Consider the following 25,622-nt stretch of genomic DNA (forward strand, 5'->3'; position numbering starts at 1 on the left):
CTCTCTAGTTCCAACCAGCAAGTGACACGAATCTCAAATCACTATTCTTTTATTCAGGAGGTCACATGGTTTACCAGCCAATCACAGTTAGAGGTTTTTTTTGTTAAAGTCCTGCCTACTCCTAGTGCCTGTCCCTACCCCCTGCATGTTTATTGGCTGGAAAAAAGCGTCAGGTGATGTGGGAGGGCGACTCAAATTTTAACTGCGTTTTAGCACGAATATTCAACCATGGTCGAATACCTCGAATAGCTGTTCGATCGAATAGTATTTGCTCATCTCTAGTCATCAACACTTGGCCTGTGGTCTCATATATATTATATATTATACTTTGTTACTGCAAAATACAGCAGGTCTCCAACCTCAGCCTTAAAAAGCATTCCCACCATTGTCCTAACAGAGATGTCCCAGAATTGTTATTTCCTGGGGAATACAAGGATTTACTATAACATACAGATCAGGAGAGGTCAAGGGGCCTTTATAAATTCAGTGACTCACAGGTGGTGACTTCTCTCTTTGTAAATGTTATTTCCATTTTATCTCCATTTGGCCCAGACTGCCATGACAACTTCTGATAATTTTAGAGCTTAAAGTGTCACTGTCGTTAAAATTTTTTATTGCAGAAATCAATAGTACAGGCGATTTTAAGAAACTTTGTAATTGGGTTTATTAGCCGGAACATTTATTTTATCATGAAAAAGCAGTTTGAAGCTCTCCCCCCTGTCTTCATGGTTTTCCTATTGAGAAAGTAAAGGCAGCAAAAACAGGACAACAAAGAGTTAATTTACACTCACATTACGGTCTCTCTCCTCTGACAGTCACCACTGAGCTATCTGACCACTAATTAGGGCTCTGAATAGCTCCCCTGCTGTGCAATCCTTTGTTCTCGGCTCTCATCTGCCCGCTAATCTCACTCCTCCCCCCTCCCTACCCTCTTCATAGACCAGACAGATCCGACTGATGAAAAAACTGTCGAGATTTTTTGATTCTGAGGAGTGGATGACAGAAAGGAGAGGAGGGGGGGGACCTGGGAAAAGGCTTTTTACATGCAGATAATGGCAGATTTGGCTAATAAACCCAATTACAAAGTTTCTTAAAATCGCCTGGACTATTGATTTCTGAAATTTTTTTTTTAAAGGGGCAGTGCGGTGCTCAGAAATTAGTCACAGACTAACACACATTACAAAGTTATACAACTTTGTAATGTATGTTATGTCTGTGAATCACCCCGTTTCCCCGTGTCCCACCACCCCCACCCGTGTACCCGGAAGTGTGGTGCATTATACATTACCTGATCCGTGTCGAGGGCCGTCCGCCATTTTGTGCCAAACGTCATCCCTGCCGAATCCCTGCCGCCGCCCCCCCCCTCAGCCGCGTCACAACTGTGCTCAGCCGCGATTGGCTGAGCACAGTTATGCTCAGCCAATCGCGGCTGAGCATCGGATGATGCTGCAGAGGGTGACCGGCATTCGGGACAGTCAGAGCTGTTCGCCGTCCGCCCGAAGAAGACGTCACTCGCTGAAGATCGGAGACGGGTGTCGGCACGTGACAGGTGAGTATAGCGCACCACACTTCCGGGTACACGGGTGGGGGTGGTGGGACATGGGGAAGGGGGCCATTCACAGACATAACATACATTACAAAGTTGTATAACTTTGTAATGTGTGTTAGTCTGTGAATAATTCTTTACCACCACACTACCCCTTTAACGACAGTGACACTTTAATATTAAGGCATTCTTGACATCACGATTTTGCAGCCATCCCTGTGTATGAGCTGTGCAGAGCCTTTTTTTGTTACAAGGTGTCGGTGCAGAGATGGAGGATGCATGGCAAGCACACTTTTGTTTTTCTACTTGTGAAGAATCATTGGACTTTACTGTACAATAATAATACCGACCCATACCAAGTCATATCAGCAGCCAATATGATCTAGGCAATATGACTTCTTAAAGGAGAAGACTGGCCAAAATATTAAAGTATTGTTTTCCCCAAAAAAGTTAAACAAATCACCGATATACACTTATTACAGGAAATGCATATAAAGTGCTTTTTTCCCTGCACTTACTACTGCATCAAGGCTTCACTTCCTGGATAATATGGTGATGTCACAACCCGACTCCCAGAGCTGTGCAGGCTGTGGCTGCTGGAGAGGATGATGGCAGAGGGATGCTCAGTGTCCCTGCAGTGCCCTGTGTCCCTCAGTGTCCCCCTGCCCTCATCCTCTCCAGCAGCAACAGCCCACACAGCTCTGGGAGTCAGGTCGTGACATCACCATTTTATCCAGGAAGTGAAGCCTTTATGCATAGCATGACCATAGCCCTGGTCATATATAAGGCTACAGTATATAATATCAGTCAATGAAATGTAAACCTTTTTAGCCACTCATTAAGAGACAACATTTTGAAAACAAATGTGTGAAAAAATAAAAAAAACTTTATTTTTTTAGAAACTAGACAGACAATTTACAGAGAAAGGCAATACAATGATTTAGAAAAATAATCTCAATATTTGTAAAGCATAATAACAAATGCTACAACACAAACATTATTACATATTACACAAGTGTGATCTATTACCAAACCTATCGATCATTATTTTTGTAGTGAGTGGTTTCGTGCAGCAGTGCTGACATTGTAGATAAAAGAGAGGACATCACATTTATAGACTGGTTTATATGGTAACAGAAGATCTGTTTGTAATTTACAACACTATAAGGTTACTCAACTGGAGCTGTCCAAAAAGGTTTGGTATGATTGGTATGTCTTTATGGGAAAAGATTTAGTATAACTTCTAATTTATTGATTGGAATCTCAGATGTTTTCATGCTAAAAAAAATCCAGTCCATTGAGATACACTGTTTATTGGACTCCTTAAAGCGACTGTACCAGCAGGTACATCACTTTAAGATTTTTACATCAATAGACAGGCGCTGGTGTGGGGATGCCAGTGCCGCACTCCTGTTTTTGTACCGCAGCCCGTTTCCTGCACACGGCGCTGGTCTATTCCTGCTCACCCCCCGCCTGAAGCACTGGAGACGGACCTAGTGCGACGAAACCCCTCCCCTCTGTGATGCAGCTCCATTAATTCTAAAGGCATTGCATCATAGAAGGGAGGGCAGAACGTCAGGCCAGGCTGGTGCCAGGGAATAGACCGGTGCCGTAAGCAGGAACTAGGCCGCCATTCAAAAAAAAGACTGTGCCACCAGCATCCTTATGCCGGCGCCAGTCTATTGATGTAAAAATCTTAAAGCGATGTACTTGCTGGTACATTCGCTTTAACACAGAACTATCAGGGATTTCTATAAACCTGTTACAAGTTATACTAAATCTGTTCTCACAAAGATATATATCAGTCTGGGCAGTTCTTACTGCTTTATAACATGATGGTGATAGATTAGATAGCACATATCGAAAAGCTATAGGCTAAACTCTCCTGATCTCCCATACACATTCATGCTTGGTTGGGTGTGTGTTCTAAGTGGGGAGAAAGCTACTGCCTTTGGATTGGACCATTAAAATCCACAAATTTGTCCTACACTAATCCATGGTATATTAGGAGAATGGCTGCACAGAATTGCATTGTTCTGTTGAGCATGGCTGTCACCAAGTTATACTGCCCTCACATAGGGCAACAAAAACTTACTGACAGATTCACTTTAAGCCTCCACTATTCTGTTCAGCTCTGTATTGGCAATACTGTATACTAGAAGTATTACTAGGCATTCCCGAACAGAATTTCATATTTCACAGTAGACGGAATGAGGCCTTACCTTTATTTATTGTATGTTACACTGAATAATTATTATCTTTCTGTTTCAATGAAAGCCGTACACAAATATATCAGTACAAATTCCATAATACAATTATAGACAGGCCAGAACTGCCGCCCGAAACCAATTCTTACTAAATCACAGTAAAATTATCTGCTAAGTCTGTGTATAGTATAAATAACATGAATACATCTGATTGGTTGCTGTAATCTTATTGATATCATAACAGTAATATTTACTAAATAATCAGTATTTGCCCATTACCATAATCCAAAAGATAAAAAACAACTTGGACAGTAGAAAAATATACTTCATCATATTCTATTATTCTCATTTAAATTTAAAGGGCACCTATAATTTAAACAAAGTGAGATGTAATGGAAGGTCCAACAGCATCCGAGCGATAGAATCTTCAAGCGACATTTCGGCTCACAATGAGCCTTTGCAAAGATACTTGACAGAGGCTCATTGTCGAAACGTTGTATGTATGCTTGATTGCCCAATACAGACTTCTAACATTCTATAAGATGCTATTTGACCTACCATGACCTGTATCATCACCCACTGTTTGGCATTGTGGGTTTTCCAGCCTGCATTTCCAACCCTGCTCACAGAAGGGATTGATTGGTGCTGTTGGACTTTACCTATTTTTGGCTTCATGTCATAGTAACATGTCAGAGGTTTGTATCGGTAGAGTCTGGGTGCTAAGAACCTAGCCGAATGTTACAACAAAGGGGCAGACGTGCTCAGCAGCGTGTGCTCTGCTCCTTTATCTTCACTCTCTCTTATAAAGTAGCAGTAGACGGAATTATAATGGAGACTAATGAACTTCTGGTAGACGCGATTGCCAGAAGTTCTGTAGACTCCATTATAGTTCCATCCGCTGCTACATTAGGAGTGAGAGTGGAGATCAAGGTGCAGAGCATGCGCTGCTGAGTGCATCTGCCCCTTCATTCTTGCGATCGGTGGGGGTCTCAGCACCAGGACTCTCACTGATACAAACCTCTTACATGTCAGAATTTTGTTTAAATGATAGGTACCCTTGAAAGGGGTACTCCAACGTCAGGTGAAAAAAAAGGTACATAGGCATATAGCATTGCTCACCTCTCTGAGTTCTAAAACATAAAATGTCAACAGTTTTGTGGGTATGGAATCCTTTCCCCTACCATGTCCTTGTCACTACTTTCTGGTTGAACAGCATTCTCAGAACACACTGCTTCATCACAGTCCTCCCACCCTACAGCACTCCTGCCAGTTCCCTGCCCAGAGCTGCAGCATTTCAGAACACAGCAGACTACTGCTCTGCAGTAAGTAAATCTGCAGCACTTGCTGTATCCATTCCCTGTCTGCTTTTCTGCCTGTGGCATTGCTCAGCACAAAACATCACAGTGTGAACACACCTTATTATTCCCGAAATATCATAATAACATCACTTAGGGGATGGGGCTAGAGCTCAGAGACAAGATTTAACAAAGCCTTCTGAGGCATCAGAAAATAATGCCTCCTCTTGGGAGAGAGGAAAGAACCAGGTAACTGTTGAGACAATACCACATTGAAAATGAAAGAACTACACAACTCCCTTTCAGGGCTATTTTAAGCATGTGCATGTAGGCATAACACTATGTTAGTAAGTTAGATGTATTAGGGTAATAGTTGTATTTAAATACAATTTTCTGATACCAGAATACCCCTTTAGCATTCCCTATTCATGTCTGTTGTGGCTGACAGATACACTGTAACATCAGTCGATGGACTTGGGATTTTCTTCTTTAATTTAGTTGTTTTCTCCTACATGGATGATGCTGAGGTATAGGTATCTGACCATCTTAGGGTGGGTTCACATTGAGGAATTCTCACGGATAAACTCAGCGGAATTCCGCTGGCTGTACTTGCTCACGGACGCGCGCCTTTCCGCCGGCTCGATAGACACCATTCTATGGGCCGGATGATTCCGCATTCTGCCGAAAGAACTGACATGTCAATTCTTTTGGCGGAATGAGGAATCAGCCTGCCCATAGAATGGTGTCTATGGAGCCGGCGGAAAGGCGCGCGTCCATGAGCGCGTACAGCCGGCGGAATTCCGCGGAGTTTATCTGCGAGAATTCCTCAATGTGAACCCACCCATAGAAAGTATTAGGCACATTTATCTAACATGGTAATCTTTATCCCTGAAATGTTACATGGCTACTCAATGAAATTGTGCATGGGAAGTGTAGAAGTTCTATGACCTGAAGATTAGGGATGGTCCGAACCTGCCGAGGTTCGGGTTCGTACAAACCCGAGCTCTCAGCAATGATTCCCGCTGTCTTCCTGCTCCGTGGAGAGGGTGGATACAGCGGGAGGACCGCCCGGAAAACTGGCATACAGCCATAGCCATAGGCTGTATCCCAGTTTTCCAGGCGGTCCTCCCGCTGTATCCACCCGCTGTACGGAGCGGCCAGGTTCGGACCATCCTTACTGAAGATAATTCGGTTTTGGCGTTTGTTATGTCGGTTGTACTTAAAATGACTTGCAATTCTGAGAAGGCACTTTAAACTTTGTACACTTGCAATGATAGCCCTACTCATCACACTAAATAAATACAATGTCAGATGTTTAAATATAAAAGAAATATAACAATTATATCATGATTAAAATAGAAAGGCTAAATCTGATGTTAGATGGCCAATAGGATGCATTAACTGCCTATTATCTATGAGGGTTGTTAAATATGTAACAACATCTGAGGGTAAATATAATAGGCCAAGTTGGATTTTTCCAAGTCCAGTTTTATTGTTTCCTCCAAGATGGCTGTTGTTGGGGGCAGCTGACAGGTGCTTCCTCCTACCCTCGCCATACAGATTATAATGCACATTTTGCTTGGCCAAACAAGCATTTAGTGAGGTCAAAGCAGTTCACCACTGGGTAAAAGATCCTTCTACTGACTACCTAGCTTTAGTTGATAGCCGAATCCAGCTGCTTAGAAGCCAGAAATGAAGTAGAAGAGCACAGTACTAGTTATGTAAAAAAAATAAGAAGACAACAGTAAAATAATAACATAAAAATAAAAGAATAGTGGAAATTTTCACTGGAATGAGTAGCACATTGAAGGCAGAAAGGACCAGAGTTCTTCATTGCAAACTTTTTTGTGCTTGATGAAACATCACTGTATTGATTCCCAGAGAAATTATTTAAGAATGGAATTAGGTGGATCATGGAGTCTCTCTCATTCATTATTCTTCTGCTTTTGAAGGGCTCTTGGCATAGTCTTACTTTTTAGGAATATACTTTTAAAGAAGCTGTCACTGATACTGTGCGGTAAGTAAATTCCAATGAAATACAATAGCCATAGCTGTTTTCCAGCATAGTATTTAACTTTTGGGTTCTCGGACAGAACAGCGTCTACAATACTGTCTAATACAGGGCTGAAGTCAGGGCTTGCTGTATTTCCATACTTGAGAAACATATTTTGGGTTTCACAGATATATTCCTCACCATATTCTTGAAGCAATTCACTTGGTAGACTTGCCAGCAGTTTCTTGTGTTGGGTCTCCCAGTGAAGTTTATTGTCGTGAGCGCCTACAAATAACGACACAGACAAATATGTAAAAGTGAAAACAAGATACTGACTTCAAGGGGCATTCACATTTTATCCCGTTGTTCTCGATCCATAGCCCTACCAAACATTTTCAGGTTCAGCCCTCGAAAATGTTCAGCAGCCCCATAGCTCAGGATCAGTGGGGGTCGCAGGGGTAGGACCCCTACCTGTCAACTTGTCATCGCCAATCCAATGAACAGGAGATAACAAATTGAGCTGAGAATACCCCTTTAAATTTACACAACTTTTGTTAAGTCTTTTCTTGTCTCTGTCCTTACTCTCAACCATTAACTCATAATGTGGCTGAATTATACCCAAACATTGTGTCTTATTGAGATGACCTTTATGAAATGACCCTGTTAGTCCTGCTTGCTTGTTATGTTAGCCTGCGGCAGTGAAGTACAAAGCATGTTATTGTACAATATAGTGAAAATACGAGACAGCCAAATTATTGTCATTTCACATAGTAAATGTTTAACCAATTTCACTGCTATTAGATTAACCAGCCCGGTAATGTGGAAAGCAAAATGAGCATAAAGTGGTAAAACGGTACAGCGAATGCTTTATTGGATGCAAAAAAGTTTAAGGGTAGAAAACCGTGTGTTCCTGTCTACTGCCAGCAGTAATCGTGTTGCTGATACAAAAGTATCTCTAAATTTAAACTGATTTATTTTTTTTATATTAACCGGACTTAATAAAAGAGAGCTGTCTCCAAAGGGCATTTTACCTTAAATTACTTATTGTGTCTGGGCTACTGTCATATTTCATAGTCTGCCATCCCAATTAAGGTGTTCTGGGCAAATACAGTTTATTATTTGAGTTTATTGCAAATACAAGTAATAATATATCAAAGTACTGGGAAAACAGACATACAAAAATATGGAAGAAAACAAAAGTTACATGGGGTAACGTCCACATGGTCCTTGGTAAAATAAACAGTCTTCTTGGGATACACACAGAAGTAGTAACTGTATATCTGAGGTGTTTTTCCATCGAGCCCAATCCCTATGGAATGTGCCATTTTGTGAATGTGTTTGTTCTCTTACTATGATTGTAAATGGTATTTTAGACCAGTGGTCAAGTTACAATATTTATTGGTTCCAGGACAACCACTTTATGTTTTCAGTATGGAAAACTGGTAATTGGTCCAGTCATCCAAAAATCCAAGAAAATGTAAAGCTTAAAGAAAAATTAGGTAACTAATATGGAAAAAGTCCTTATATACATCAGTCAGAAAGAGCTACTGGAGACAGTAAAGCACTATGTAGAGGACAGAAGCTTTTTTATGGTCCTGTCTAAAGCTGGCGTCACCTGGTGTCTCCGTAGGAGCAGCTCATCCTGGCACAGGTAAAAAGCAGTAGAGGATATGTAGCATCCAGGGTCGGCGCCAGTAAAGGGCTTACCCGGGCAAGTTCCGGGGCCGGCAGCGCCTCTAGGGGCCCAGAGAGGCAGAGGAGCCCGGTGTTCTAATGTTCAGCCTGCTCACTGTAGTTCAGGGTGAGGGACTGAACATCAGAAGGCACATGACCACAAGGTCCACAACCTTACAAAGAGGAAGAGGGAGAAGACTGAGCTGTGTCTGTGTTAGGCAGTCAGTATCAGTGTCTGAGTGTGTCAGTGTCAGTCAGTGTCTATGTCAGTCATTGTCTGTCAGTCAGTCAGTGTCTGTGTCAGTCAGTGTCTGTGTCAATAATATGTATTTGTGTATGTTAGTGGTCTCTCAAGTGGATGGATGAGGGTCCCACTGAGGCTCTTCCGCCCGAGGGCCCGCAAAAACCTGGAGCCGGCCCTGGTAGTATCACACTGTACTGCAGATAGAAAATACTAAACAACCAATCACCGCATGCACTGCAGTAACACTGGTAAAATTCCCACTTTAGTTGGTGTGATGATCTAGTCATTCACAGATTTAGACTGTCTGTAGCATTGTATGTTGAGTATGATTTCAAGTTACAATGGCTCAGGACAGACAATTGTGTGTTGAAAATATAATCTGAAGCCTTTGTAACTTAAGGACCATTGTGTGGTGTTGTTTGTGTTCATGTGTGTTTATTTCTGTAATGGCTGGCATTCGTGTTTCACTGTGTTTGCACAGTATGTTCTTACTAAAAACCCTTCACTGAATGCCATGCTGCTGTGCTTTGTAGTGCAGTGGCCTGGTTGAGTAGTCCTGTATCATAAAAATTGTGGCCAGGTGCTGCATTTTACATCAGCCCTTGGAGAAACAGATGTAGAGATGACCCTCCTAGTCTTGTCAAGTGTTCACCACCCACCCAACTTCTCAGTCTGGTTACTGCAGCTTATATGTAGGGAGCGATAGTAAAGCAGAATGAGGCTGAGGTTAAACAATCCACCTGGTCCATTTATAGTCAAAGGGTTAAATAAATATAATCAATTGTACAGAAAATTTAGAAAAAAAAAAAGTTTCAGATATATCTGAAACTATGTCCTAAGTCCATTATTTTATGATTTTGGATCTGTATTTCAGAGAATAAGATTTGAATTCCTACATACCTGTTCTGTAGGACGCTGGCTGTATAACACTGACTTTCACTCCCCAGGACATTAGTTCATGACGAAATGTGTCCATGACTCTGCTCAAAGCAGCTTTGGAGGAGCCATAGGCAGCCAAAAATGGAAACGTGTGTTCGCCTAAAAGATCAAGGAGTTTTGAGTATGTCAATGTTATATAATAGTGCATAAAACAATTCACTGATATCAGACGCCTAGCATAATGAGAATATCCACCCCAAGACATTTATCTGACATCTCATAAATTCAGAAGACCACATTGTTGTTTTTTTTTTTAGCTCCGTCTAGTTAAGATTTTCAAAACAAAGTTGCTAGAATTTTCTGACACAGCAATTTAAGGAAATATTTATTGCATTGTCATGGTCATTGCGTAAAATGATGTCAGTTGCCAGCATCCTCAAGTCCTACAGATGGAACAACAACCTCTGCACCCTGTGCCACTGGTTAGTATGACCGACCCTGCTCACTTTAGGTGCAGAATTCTCCTAAGAATGAACTCCAAAAAAAGTCCATTGATTGGAATTATTTCTTAGGTTGGGTTCACACTATGTAAGACACAGGCCGTTCTGTGACTGGGCTGGGTCACAGAACGGCCGGTGTCAGTGAAGAATATCATTTTCACTGAAGATGATCTTCATTTCTATTGAATTGGGATGCTGGCGCTGCACTGTCCATTGTTTGACCTATCAGACTTGTGTGGCCGCTATTCAATGATTAGCGGCCGCACAAAACTAACATGTCAGTTTTCGCTGTGGCCGCCAGGGATCCCAGCTGAAGCGTATACTATGTGTATACGCTCAGGCCGGGATCCTATTGACTGCAGTGCAATATAAGTTTTATATTAATCATGGCCGTTGTTGCAAATCGGCAATAATGGCCGCGATCAATATAAAACTTACGTTATATTGATATTAATAAATATTTATTATATAGCCTTATAGTGTATATGTGTCTGTCTATCTATAATATATATATATATATATATATATATATATATATATATTTTTTTTTTTTTTTTTTTTTTTTTTCCTTTAAGAAATTGGCATGATGAAAGTGCCAGGAACACACAAGGTTCTTATCAAAGTCCAGCTCACATAAGCTGGACTGATAACAGCATGAATGAATGGGCAAAGCCTTAGTTTCCACTTACGGGTATGTTATATTAAAACTTTGCTAGCAATGGCTTTATGTCAATACCATGCATTATAAGGAATGATGACTAACACTGGCAGGCACTACCTGCCTTTCAGGTGTAAACCTTTGACCAGTTCACAAGCATCCATGGAAAACTAAACAAAGCATGTAGAGAGGCAAGTTGTAGGGCTTGTTGTACTGAATGTGCCAGTATGTACAGACAACTTATTAAGTCAAAGGAACTATTGTAATACATTATTTTCATATGAGAATGATAAGACCACATAAAATGCTAAAGGGGAGTTCTACCTAAAATCTCACCCTGACCGGCCATACAAGCATATAAGATAATGGTTCACATTGTTTCCCAGATTAGCCGAAAAGCGTCCTCTTGTATCTCCTGTGTTACTGTACAAGTGAAAAAGAAAAACGACCTAACTGCGTCAGTGAGCGCCGAGATTTTTTCTCACAATCTACTGGAGTATATTCTGCCATAAGCACCACCATGAGCAGAGTGCTGACTACCATGCCTCTAAGGTAGACAGCACTCTGCCTATAAGGGTCCTATTACTTAGGCTGAAGATGGCCTGATCAATACAGTAATGGGTCAAGGTGGGTAGAAAGGTTTGTAGTAAGCAGTCAGGGTCAAACACTGGAGAGGCAATATAGAGCAAGCATGAGTGTGGCTGATATAATAGGTGATTGGAAGGGGAAGCATTTATATGTGTGTTCTGGCCCTTTAAGAATCAGGAAGAGAGCACACATTCAACAGGCAGAGCTAAGCATGACAGTCACAGGAGCAGATGCATTATAGTGGAGAGGAGCACAGACCAGCCAGCATGTAATAAGGTTACCCAGTAGCTGTGCATGCTGGAATCAGTAGTACACCAGTGGGAGCGGACAACTGGAAAGGCAATGGCAATTCCTTCCACAATTGTTTTGTTTTCTACACGTTTTTGAAGACGACATCACGCCAGATTTTGGAACACAGTACATACTCTAAGGGGGAATTGATGAACTCCAGGGAGATGGCGCAGAGGCGTGGCCTCCTCCCGCGACAGACATACCATCATTTACGCCTGTGTGTAGCAGGTCTAGATTTCTGCGCCCACCATACAAGCACTCTGCTCTTCATAAATGTCTCCCTAAAGTTAAACTCCCCAATGCTGACATGTCCTTTGAATACTAAAATGCATCTGTAAGCCCAGTTTTTAACCCAAGTTTGATGTCCCACTTTTTAAAGCTCCCTGTTATGCTGGGTTCAACCTGGGCATAGATGGAACAATTTACGTACAACAATTAATTAACAACAAGTAATTTACGTACATATGAACAGTGTGAGCCAGGCCTTATGATGTAAGGGTATGTTCACACTGAATAAATCAGGCAGAATTCCGCCTGTCTCAGTGTTACACTGCTTGTCTATGAGAGAGCGTGCTCTCCTCCGCTGCCGCCGCTCTCTGCTTAAAGCAATGACATATCACTTTCTTGAGCAGAAAGCGGCGGCAGCAAAGGAGCGCGCGCTCTCCCACAGACAGCCTATGGCACACTGAGACAGGGATTCTGTGGCGGAATTCCGCCTGATTTACTCAGTGTGAACATACCCTAATTGCTGACTATTGCTATAGGTCAAGAAGGATGATGAGGACATAGTTACCTGCAGGGCTGCTAATAGTCACAATCCGTCCTTTGGAGGAACGTAGCATTGGTAATAGTGTTTTGGTAATTTCAAGTGTTCCAAAAAAGTTGACTTCCATACAGCCTCTGTAGGTGGACATGAGTGACAGCTCAGCATCTCCAAAGTGAGCACAGTACCCGGCATTATTCACCAGCGCCCACAGCCCTAAACAGCAAGAAGAAGAAAAAAACACAAACCTTAAAATGCCAGAAACCACAAAGGTTAAAGGGATTAGGAACTAGCAGGCCACAGTGTTTTTCCTTTACACCTGCTGGATAGAACTAGAATCTAAAAAGCATCTGACACTGTGCCATACTAAGTAATTGAATAGAAAAACTATATTAAGTTATAGGACAAGGAGTGATTAATGAATCATTCTCCCAGGGAAGAAATGCTGAAAAACAAGTTAGCAGTCCTGTCCTCGGTCTACCTCCTTAAGAAATGTTTACCCCTAAGGCTATGTTCACACAGAGCAAAAGGGGCGGATTACGCGAGGAAATATTTCTGCCTGAAATCAACTGACGCTGAATTCCGAGCAGAATATAAGCAGAATGTAAGCAGAATCCCTGCGTATTCCGCTAGGAAAGTGTTCAGCTCGTAATCAGCTCTTGACAAATTCAGCGCGGAATACTCGAGGAATCCGCGCTGAATCCGCATGCATTCAGCGCTGAAATTCAGCGAGTATTTGGCGAGTAAACTAGAGAATATATACTGGAATCCTCCTCCCCCCTTTTTCTCCATTTCCGCGCTGATTCAGCGCATAATTTCCGCTTGTATTACGCTTGTATTCCGCGCTGAAGACGCTCGCATTCCGCGCTGAAACTGAAAATCAGAGCCCCATTGGTTTGTATAGGCTTCCGCTAGCGGAAGAATGAACATGTTCATTCTTCTGGCGGACAGCGGATTAGCCGCGGAACGTTCAGTGCGCAAATTCCACCGTGTGAACTGCAGAGCAGAATTTCCATTCAACACAATGGAAATTAGCTTTGCACCTATTTTAACGGCTGAAATTTCATTATTATATCATAATATTTCATTATTATATCATAATATTTTTCTATCTATCTATATTCAGAACAAGCTTTTTTCAGTTACGCATATACAGAAGACAATGGACAAATAAAGAACATGAAGTATCAGTACAAATAGAAATAAAAGAAACCTGTCAATAGTTTCATGCTGCCCAAACCATAGGCAGTGTAAAGCACTGATAGGCTTCCCTATGACTAACATCTATGATTCACTGAGAACAGCTGAGCTAATCATAGTTGTGTCTTGTAGAGTTGTATCGGTGAGGTTCCCAATCATGACGGCATTCCCACCAGGACCGCCCTGATGACTTGGAGTTATGATTATTCTAAAACGTCACAGTCATTCTAAGTGAATCATAGATAATTTAGATAGGGTGACAGGTTCCCTTTAAGCTCTAGTCATTGTGCTATTAACATAAATGTACCATCAGGTATATCGTTGCTACTTTTTTACATTAATCCATCGGCACCAGCGTGGGGATGCCAGTAGCGTGGTCCTTTTTTTGAATTGCCACCAGATTCCCGCGCTTGGCGCCTTTCTTTTCCTGAGCACCCGTCTGCCCTGTAGCACAGAGGGGAGAGGGGTTCGGTGGGGCTCCAGGGAAGGTCAGTGCTTGGGAAAAGACCGACACCAAGCACGGAAACCAGGAAATAGATCAATTTTTAGCATCAGTAATCAGTAAAAGAAAATTTAGGTGACACGTTCCTTTTAAAGGGGTACTCAGGTTCCTAAAAAATTGCATGTTGCAGCACCTACTGTATATAAACCACAATAAAGAGCCTATTCTTCCCTAACCACACTCCCCCAGAGTCCTCATGTAGAGTCTTTTTTTCCCCCGGTGAATGTTTCCACCACCACTTCCTCGATGGACTCACCTTCACTGGCTCAAGCACGACAGCACTGTAGCCAGTGATTGATGGAGTGAGCTGTCACTGCCATGGTTAATTTCTCTCAGAAGCGGCAGTGGAAGTGTTAAGCGTTGGTCCCGAAGACGCTAGAATCTGTATGTTCTATATAAGTGCAGCAATATATAAAAAGGTTTAAAGGGCTGTACCCCTTTAATTTTAGAGGTATAATTATAAAAAAGGTGGACCTTTGCTCTACAAGTCCCCTATGCAATAAGTTGTCCATGCTTTCTTCTGTGATGATACATGACAGTCTGGTCACACAGATAGATAGCAATGTTTGTTCTCAGAATCAGTTCAATGCCCTCTGGGCAAGTCTGTGCATTGTGTAGGGATAGTTTATTAATAAGTAAAATAAATCAGCTGCCATCTCTATTAATGATTAAGAATGACCTGTCTTCTCAGAAGCATCCTGTCCTTTATTGTAAAGAACATGGTCAAATCTGAATGTAATATCTGCCTTGTTTATACTAAAAATAGACTTTGGGCAGCATGCTTGTTAGTACCATATGCTGTTGGGTTCCTACCAAAATAAGCACAACATCTGTATGGAATTCGTATATTCTCCCATTGTTTGTGTAGGTTTCTTCTGAGTAATCTAGTTTCCTCCCACACTTACTGTTAAAGGGGTATTCCAAGAAAAATTAACATTAGCAAGTAAGAGATCACGGGGAGGGGGGGTTCCGACCTCCAACTCCCCGCCCACTGGCAATCTCCGTATCGGCCCCCGGCTTCTGTGATATGAATAAAACCGTGGAACTGGCACAAGACTCGAGGCTCTATTTATTCCAATGGAGAGAGCCAAGTAAGCACTCTTACGGCTTACTCAGCTCTTTCTTATGGAAGTGCCGGAGAGAGACGAGTAAGTGCTCTTCTGGCTTACTTGTCTCTCTCTGGCACCTCCACAGAAATGAATAGAGCCGCAGGTCTCATGCCGTACCCATGGCTCTATTCATTACACAGAAGCCAGGTGCCGATACAGAGAATGCCAGAGGTCAAACCCCTTGTGATCACTTACTTGTCCCCTATTCTGTGGATAGGAGACAAGTTCTTTTTTTCTTTTAATAACTCTTTAAGCTAATTTTGAATTTTGACTATGATCCTTCTTCTATGGAGACTACGGGTCCATGTACAGCTCAGAACCACAAAATTAATAAAAAGAATAAACATTCATAACACATCCTAAAAGGGTCAAGTCCTAAATTTTGTTTGAACTTCCTGAATGTTAGGCGAAGCAAGGATCGAGCATTTTAGATTTCAATGATTGCTGTCATTTCAAACAACTTCCCTCTATTTGATTTAGCCTATGTGAGCCCTTACATTTCTGTAAATCACTACTTTTACCAAAATGATTCCTTACCAGAGCACATTTTGAGCATGCTCGAGTCCGATTGTTTGGCATTTGATTACCAGTGACTGAAGTTGCTGAACGTTAGGACTCGAGCATACTTGAGTTGCACTCATATCTATTCCTTACCCCAAAATAGCTCTAAAGTCTTGGCCATTAGATGTCTACCTTCCATTCAATATGCTGTCCACTGCCCATTGTTAGGTTCAAACATCTCTAGTAACAGAGAGACCAGGACAGAACAGGTTGGTTCAGGTCTTACCATGTGCCAAGTGCAAAACAGGGAGGTAGGGAAAGACTGTGTATCTACAAGCTACAGTATATACACTCTCCAGAGGATTTGTGCTTTCCATGCAAGGGAAATTAAAGTTTCCCTTTAATTCCAATATCAGACGTTTCACTACTTACTGTAATCCTGTCCTTGTTGTGCTGCTGCTGTTTTTTTCATCTGTTCAAACAGCACATTGCAAAAGCAGTGCATCAGTAACTCCTTCTTCCAATAAGCCCCAAATGCCATTAGTGTACTGTGTAAATCATCAGCCGAGCACAGTGCCAACCTCAGGCCACTTTTGCCAGCACTATATTATGGCATGGCAGGGAGGATGTACAAGGCTCCTCTTCCAGCATTGAGTCATGCACTTCTATCAGTCAAGGCAGATAGAGTTGGGGAGGGAGGCAGCTCAGCACAGCTTTTTTGACACTTGAGCTTTAAGCACGAGCTACAGCTGACAGGTTCCCTCCAATGTATTGCCAGTGTAAGTCTAACAGCCTTTTAAAAATGGCCTTGAAAAGTGTGATACAAATTTAAACTGGTCTGCATACATGTGCCAAAAACATTAGCATTGCATGTGTACATGGATGAGTATCCACCTATACATACCAGCTTCAGCTGTTTTCTCCCTTATTACTTGATGGGCTCTTTTTATGTCTTCAGATTTGGTCAAGTCCATTTGAATAATAGTTAACCTCTCTGAGCATCTCTTTTGGAGATCCTGAGCACCTGGGCTTTGCAGGTCCAGCACACTTGCAATCACTTTGAAGCCCATTTGATCCATTTTATAGGCAGCTGCATTTCCGAAACCTGAATCACATCCTGGAAAAATAAAATAATCTGCATAAGAAATGGGAAAGGGCCTAGTCTACTCAAGTTTAATGACAACCTTTACCACACATCTAAGGGGAAATGTGCCACTCCCAGTGCACCAATTCAGCCCCAGTCCGTCTGCTCTGCTGATACTCATTAGAAAGGGTAGGCCAGCCAAGGATTAAACTTCTAAGATTACGGAAATGGCACCAAGGATGAAGGTAAGAACTTACCTCCATCCTCAGCGCCCATGTGCTATAAGGACATAGTAGGTTAGATACTTCTAACCTGCTAATAGTTTTCCTTTATATCTTATTCAATGCATCCTGTGCTATAAATAAGTGTTAAATACTTTAAAAGCGCAAGGCATGTTGGTTGGCATTCCATGCAGATGTAAATGTTTTTAGCACCAGAATAATAAAGAATTGTTTTAGATTACTCATGTTTTGCTGGACTTTGCCATTAGGTGAGTACCAGTAGGCTGGGATCTAACAAATGCAAGTTTTGGTTGTATTTTTTGGGCTCATTTGCAATTAGCTCTGAGCCCAAGCGAAGCTATTGAGGGTCATAAATATGTTTTGGAAAATGTCAGGACTGCCATTGATTGTAGGCTTCAAGCACTGATTCCTTCATACGGTTTTGAATATGAGCGAATTTACAGTAGGAACAAAGCAAAGCGCTTCATTCCTATCTGTATTCCGCTCATTGAGCTGCAGGGCTTTGAAGTCATCTCCACTCCGTGACGCTCCTCCCCAGGTGCTGAAAAAAGATTGATCCAGTTCTTGGAAACTTCTCCCAGTTTTCCAGAACTGGATCTATCTTTTTCCCAGCACATAGGGAGGAACGGCATGGAGCGGAGAAGACTTCAAAGCTCTGCAGCTCAATGAGCGGAATACATTCGCTCATCCCTAGTTTTGAAGTTTGAAGAGAAATGTAACTCAGCTTGCAGAATTTATCATTTTCTTTGTTTCTTCTTTCCAACAAAGTGGACTGCTCTCAGATGACAGTAATATAAGTGCTTTTGATTCTGTAACCTATTGTGATATAGATTAGTAATTATTGTGACTGTGACTCTGGCTTGGCAAACCAAAGGTGTGGTCTAATATGTAAGCCTGCCAGGGCATAGTTCACATAGATGGAGGTTAGCCAGTTCCAGTCCTCCCATCTGGGAGGTATGCTATGCCACTTTTAATCCAACCTACAACACATGTAAATAAAAGACTAAAGAAAAGCTAGGGTTTCTCTGGTAACTACCAATACATGGAGATTAGCAGAATTACCCGCACATCATATTCAGTTCATAAATACCCAATGTCAAATATGAAGAGACAGTAATGTATTTTTCTTGAACAAATACCTTTCATGTGTTGACCTCAAAGTCTTATCTAATACATTCACGTAGTAAATCCTGTTGAAATCAAGTAACCACATAAAGATGCATTTTATTTACTTTCTCAGACATTGGAACCTCACCATAGGGGAAATAGTTGTGACATAGCAGTTTTCTTAGTTAAGCAACTATACTTGGTTGGTTTTAAAACTTTTAAAGGAGTCTAGAAAGTTTCTACTAAAACAGCGCCTCTATTGTGGACTGTTTCTGCTAAACTGCTCATACTGGCCATAGATTAGTTCTGATAAGAATTCACTTCTCACCTATGAGACTCTGGCTATGACCTTTCTTTGACCTTTGTTTTCACTGGAGATTGGTGGAGCATGAATACATGGCAGATGCTTCCCTAATCCAGTGTTGTTGTTCAATGGGTATTTGGACTAACAATAATTGTCTTACAATAATCCTATGTGGCCAGCAAATGTTTATCCAGATGTTTATAGGTATGACAAAATATTAATTTGGGCTGAATACACTGGGAACACTGGTGTATCCTGTCCAGGTAAGCAAACATTATTATATACCTGTTTCACAGCCAGTATTTGAGGTCAGGACGAGACTGAGCTGCAAAATTACATTCAGGGTGCGTTCACACGTACAGGACCCGCAGTATCAATGTAACTAAATTACTGAACACAGCATCATATCTGCACCATTAAATCTGCTGCATATCTGCTGCGGATCCTGTACGTGTGAATACACCCGTAAACAAGAGGGGTGCTGTTCAGGCAGCCATGTTTTTCTAAACCTGATCCTTAGGAGCTCTGCCTGCTATCAGTAAATAGAAATGACATAAGATAATGACATGACCTTTCAGAATTCTGAATATAAAACCTACAGTAACTCTACCTTGATAATCAATTCATACTGTAGCTTCAGTTATCTCCAGGAAATAATTTTACAATGGTATTTTGACAATAAATGTTGAGGCCATAGGTTCATGCTGACAGTTGATACCAAAACCAAGAGTTACCCTTTAACTCCATTGCAAGGCTTTGGCTCTTCGTGACACAAGTAGCTCTAATAAAACCTAACTTTATAACTCCATCTTTGCAGTAAAAAGGGGAATGAACTTCTTTTATCACGTCAGTTTTTCTTTTTCCTTCTAGTTTGTCATGTTTCTAATTTCACCGCCTGATGAACAACCTTGTCCATACAGGCTTGTTCAATGATCAACTATGGTAATAATTCTGTTGCACCTGTACAGGGATAGGGTGGATAGTTTTTAAGTGAGTTTTTTTTTTTTTTTTAAGATTAAAGAGGCACTGATGCAATTTTTTTTATGCAGTTGTGCTCCCTCCCTTCAAAAACAAGACCAAACATGGGAAGCCCCAGTCCTTTGTGTGCTCACAGACATGGCTTGGTACTGATTGACAGTCATTATAGTAATATAATATAATTATATATTAATTGCCCTCAGTTAATATACATCCTACATGATGAACAGGTTTATTTCCTTGCGACAGCGCGCAAAGGACTGGGACTGTGTTTGGTCTCTTTTTGAACAGACCAAAATACCAAAAGACTAAATATCAGCACGGAGGGCGCATGGATTAAAGGGGTACTCCGGCCTGGCGGCTTTTTTTTTTATATGGCCGGGAAGGAGGTGGCTGAGGGCAATGACGTCCACTCACCTCCCTGGTTCCAGCGGCGGGTCCCGTATTGCGGCGCTCTGGTCCCCGCTGCCCGGCCGCTACCTGGTGTCATGGGCTTGAGACGTGACATGGGCTTGAGACGTGACATTTCAAGTCCGCCCAGCCTGTCAGTAACAGAGGCGGTCACTGACTGGTTGAGCCGACTCGAAACGTCACATCTCAAGCCCACGTCAGACACCAGGAAGTGGCCGGGCAGCGGGGACCGGAGCACCGCAATACGGGACCCGCCGCTGGAATGGGAGGTGAGTGGACATCGTTGCCCTCAGCCTCCTCCTCCCCGGCCATATAAAAACAAAGCCCCCAGGCCGGAGTACCCCTTTAAAGTTTGGCTGTATGTATAATATTGTTTTTAACATAGAAAAAAAAATAAATAAATAAATAAAGTGAGTATATTGCAAAACCGCTTGCCATCACCTATTGATTTCTTAAAAAAAAAATTGGCAAAAATGGCTCTTTAAAATCAGAATTACATACAAAATCATATTAACATATTTCCAAACCAACTTAGTCTTCTTTAAAGGGAACTCCTCACCAGGATGGGTGAAATTTAACATTTCCCATTGGCGGGTGAGCTCAAGAATCTTCTTTAGGGTGCCTTCACATATACCGACTCGCAGTTTATTTAGTGCTGCGTGTTTATTGCAATGAAATCTGCTACGATAATGATTACTATGTAACTCAATGGCAATGTATTCCCACAGCAGCGTACTATGTGCATTTATTTGTACCATGCAGATTTTCTGTGGATAATAAACTGTGAGTCGGTACGTGTGAAGGCACCCTAATACTTATTGTTTGTTAATCTTCAAAAGGTATCCTACTCTTGGATTATCTGGACTGGCTAATGGGGATATTTGCTGTGATATATTGTGGCATACTGATACATCCCTATGAGAAGCTACCCAACACTTAATCAGAGCTACCCAATATTGCAATTATGTTACCCATTCTTTGTTTCATAGAAAAGGATCAAACCCTTCTGTTCTGACTGGGTCATCCACACAGAGCAATGGTCTTATAACTGGAGATGCCTAATCCTCTATACGTGTTGTCGAGACATTTCACTTTCTATTATCCCGGTATCCTTGTTCAGACCTCCACTAATCATTAGAATATGCCAGCCACTTCCTGACTTACTGCAATCTTCTTCCACTATCAAGAGACATGCGCCATTGTAAGTCTTTGGGGCTATCCCCTGCAATCGGATGAAGAGCACAGAAAGTCAGGGAATAATGTGTCCAGCTGTATGCATCTCCCACCTTATTTTAGGAATTGGTTAGGGGCTTGAACACTCAGACCTGACTGATCAAAACTTATGATGTCTCCCAACCTGTGGTCAATGTGTCATATTAATAAGAGCTCAGCAGTGTTGTGGTGCAGACTGTTTACCGACTAATGCTATAGTCCTACTATGTGAAAATTGCGGCAGTCTTTGTGGGCGGCCAATGTTTCAGAGATAAAAGACTTACGTCTATTGCTAATGATGGCTGTCTTTTTGCGCTGAAATGATGGCTGTCCGGAAAGATGGCTTTCACGTTGTGGAAACATAGTCCATATGTGACTAATATGTATTATAATAACTGGGTTTCCCAATTGAATAAATATTAGCATACATTCTTGAACGTTTCTACTAAAGTTTCACCGAAGTTTTTTTTTGTGTCCAAGTGGATGGAACCTATGTAGACAATGTAAAGGCTGATGTGAGCCATCAAACTGGCAAGTACTAGTGGGCCTACTAATGCCCCGCAAAGAACCGTAGCTTGATTTTATATATAAGCTGTGGGTATAGTGAAATCTAAAAACATTCCGGTTATAATACTGGGACTGGTTTCATAAAATTATATTCAGGGACAGATTGATGAAGAGAGTACAAGCAGGGTGGTTTGTTGAGAAAAGCAGCAGTGTTGTATGGACTGGAAAGTACAGTGTGTTCTGATCTCCAAGACGACACACAAGTTTTATTGTTAGGGTTCTGCTGCTGTTTAATAGGCTTTATAGCATGGCTAAAGATTAACTGTGATCTAGAGCTGTGTCACACGTGCAGGAGACATTTAAACTCCTTATGGGACAAACTGTAGATTGGTTTCTCAGGAGAGAAAAAATAATTCAGAAAAGATTTGTCTTGAGGGAATGTATCATCAGAAAATGTCCTATTGTTTACACGTATTTTTTAAAACAATTTTTCATAATGTTTTTTCTAACTTTCTATTATACTATACTTATTCTTTATTTTAAAATAATACTGAATACACCAAGCAGAAAATAAAGCTAGTAGATATATAAAACATCTATTGTAAATAGCTGTTCAGAGCTCATCCATTCAACGTTTATGTGAATAGGGTCTAGCATCACTGTGCCTATGCCCATGCTCGAAGAATATCCCTAAATATTGGTAAAACAACTCAGACTTGTATTGACTGTTGCCCTTTTGGCAGCGTATGTGTACATTTACTGACTTTCTATATGTTTCTGTGTATGCAAATTTATTTTTCAATAAAAATGATTAAAAAAAACCCCAGCTCAGACATGATGGCTGCCACAGTAAAAAGATAGGTAAAAAAAATCTAGGTGACACATTTTCTTGAAAACCTTCTTGATGGATCCCTTGACTGACAGGCTATGCCCCAATATCTGAGCCAGCTTGATAATATCCTAACCGACCAACCTTCTTGTTTCCCAGAGAAACAAGAGTCAAATGTGTCTGGTAGTCACTTTTACCCCTGTCATCATAGAATATAGATGCCTGTTCATCTGACCCAGACAAGAATGTTTACTATTTGCTAACTTTAGCATCATAATGACCTCAAGGCAGCAGGAAATCCCAAATTTACAGAAATTCTCAAAGTCATAAGACATCAAGGCTGTTTTCCATCCACTAGGCAAAAGGGGTTGTCCTGGGATGAAATAAAAAGTGATATATGGCTGGGAGTGCCTCATATAAATAATGTAGTAATACCTTCCCATGATTCCCTGCAGCTGTCACCCCAATGCCCTTGGTCCCTACTCACCACTACTTCTTCCTATCCACCAGTTGCTGTGAGGTCAACATTTCACAGGAACGAGGAAGAAATGACAAAAAGGGACCAGGAATATTTGCACTAAAGTTATTGTGGATTTAGGGGGTATTCACCCGTCCGCAATTTTGCGGATATTACAGAGGGAGAAGGTGAGTAATGGATTCATTTCTCACCCAGCATGATGTGTCAATATCATGCCAGCAGCAGGGAAACTCTTTGAATCGCAGTGGCACTGTAATAACAGGCAGGAACAAATCCATTACTCACTGTCCCCATCCGTAACGTCCGCAAAATTGCGGACGTTTGAATCCCCCCTGAGGAGCTGAGTATATATATATATATATATATATATATATATATATATATATATACTGTGTGTGTGTGTGTGTGTAATATGAAAATCTTGGCATTATTGTCAATTACTCAGTGTTTTATTTGGCTACTATAATGTTCTGCAAAATATATTGGTGCAATATGAATAAATTATTATTATTGTAATTATTGTATTGTTTCTATTTTAGAATACTAATGCTAATTGAGGTGTAAACCTGGGCTCACCCTTACACCAATAATGTATCTGCTGAACCTACCTATAACGTCCTTACTTTGTCTTACTATACCTATAATCTTGTCAATAATTCATGTTACTCTTGTTTATTACTAAGTTAAACTATATAATTGTCGTTGACAGTTGCATCTGCTTAAGTCTGTGAAGCATTGTTCCTTAGCAATATGTTGCAATAACAAAGTATGAACATTGTATATCACTGTATAATGTACAAGATTTTACCTTTAAGAGTATGATTAATTGGAGTCACATGTCTTTCTGTCCTATGTTTTGAGGACAGTAACAATAAAAGAATTGGAAATCTTTAACTTGTTTTAAAGGGAATCTTTAACCTCTATACTAGTACCACTTTCCACTGTAATCTTGGCATTAATGATATAAAGTTGATATAGAGATTACTGGTTTTCTCTGAAGTATAGGAAGTATCATCTTATTATTAGGCTTAGTGGCTAGACTAAAAGCTGCAAGATTTAAAGATTATTGTCAGGACAGGTCAGGGTACACATAGGTGATGCAGAGCACTGACACTGTCCCACGCCCACTGTCCATGCCTACTTGCCTCAATGTGTTCTAGGCAACACAGGACAACTTGGAGACTTCCCCTACGCTAATATAGGTGGAACAAGACACAAGACAAATACAAGACAGGGACAAATGTACACAATGGCAGGTAGTCAGGAAACTAGGGTCAAACCAGGACAGGCAAAAACTAATACAAAGACGCTAGGCAATGAAAAGAGTCAATGAGGCAAACAACTTGAAGACGACAATACAGACCAAGTCAGAAGACAATCACGTTGTCAAGAACACAAGCCAAAGTCAGGAAACTAATAAGTCAGGATAGCTAACTCATGATAGGAAGCGAGTCTAGACATGACCTGGTTTACACTCATCCGGCGGTGCGGCTGCACTTCCCTCCGGTGCAGGAGAAAAGCGCCAGAGGGAAACACATCTTTGAACTGATCCCATTGTTTTCGCCAGAGGGAAACGCATCTTTGAACTGATCCCATTGTTTTCAATGGGAAAGTTCAAAGCCTGCAGCGATTAAATAGTACCACCACATCGCCAGACATGTTGTGTGGCAGAAGGTATCTTGCAGTGTCCTGACGCACGGCCGGTCTGGTGTTTTAGTAGTCGCATCCATTGAAGTCTATGGAGCGCCAGAGGCCTGGCTGGTACCAATGCATGCATATATGCACTGTCCAGCTTTTGCCTCCGGCACTCCAAGGAAAGGTGTCCTCAGTCCCCCATTTACCCTTGTGACCCCAACCCTGCAGCAGAGTGCAACACCTTATAGGAGATGTCCCTATGTCCTGCTGCCCACAGTAGAAGGCTCTGATGTGAGTTGTCCAACCCCCTCCCCCCCAATAGTAGTTCACCTGCTCTAATGGCTCTGATGCTGCCTTCTGTAGCAGCTGACCTTATAGTAGATGGCCCCCTGTGAGGTGTACCACTAAAGTAGATAATCTACTTTAGAGGTCCATCTCACAGGGGGCCATCTACTCCTGTGTTGCTGCCCCCTATAATAGATTGCCCCGTATACGGAGGAAAAAACTGACCACAACTGATGTAATAAACTTATGGCAACTGATCACCAAAAGTTCTTAAAAAAATATGTCTGAGCAGCAGATCTAACCTGCTGCTTTTTTTGGGATTACCATAAAGGAAGATTTCTTGGAGCCAATGAGTGCCGCTTGCTTTTCCTTTCTGCTCTGTAAGTTTTGATGCATAAATACTGCCATTACAGTACCTGTCTGTAGTCAGCCCACAGGAATGGGAAACAGAGCTGTTCCGTGTTTCTGCTTTCTATGTTTGGACAAATCAGAATGTAGTTCTGCAGTTGTAGTAGCAGTAAGAACGTACAGATAAATCCACTGTTAGGTTATATTCTGGGTGATCTCATTCTCCACCGAGTCACCCCATTTAAGAGAAAT

At 41.5% G+C, this 25,622-nt stretch overlaps 1 protein-coding gene across 1 annotated transcript in view; it reads right to left on the bottom strand.

Annotated features, from left to right (window-relative positions):
- Nucleotides 1–2,412: 2,412 nt before the first annotated feature.
- The window catches only part of HSD11B2 (hydroxysteroid 11-beta dehydrogenase 2), a 44,076-nt gene continuing 20,866 nt past the window's right edge, over nucleotides 2,413–25,622 (bottom strand). Inside the window, exons 2-5 of the mRNA XM_069965923.1 lie at nucleotides 16,855–17,067; nucleotides 12,669–12,854; nucleotides 9,860–9,997; nucleotides 2,413–7,326 (exon numbers count right to left, since the gene is read on the bottom strand). Of these exons, the coding sequence (XP_069822024.1) occupies nucleotides 6,974–7,326; nucleotides 9,860–9,997; nucleotides 12,669–12,854; nucleotides 16,855–17,067 (890 nt within the window). The 3' untranslated portion in view covers nucleotides 2,413–6,973. The remainder of the gene's footprint in view (nucleotides 7,327–9,859; nucleotides 9,998–12,668; nucleotides 12,855–16,854; nucleotides 17,068–25,622) is intronic.

The sequence above is a fragment of the Dendropsophus ebraccatus genome, chromosome 4 (genome assembly GCF_027789765.1).
Source record: "Dendropsophus ebraccatus isolate aDenEbr1 chromosome 4, aDenEbr1.pat, whole genome shotgun sequence".
Lineage (NCBI taxonomy): Eukaryota > Metazoa > Chordata > Amphibia > Anura > Hylidae > Dendropsophus > Dendropsophus ebraccatus.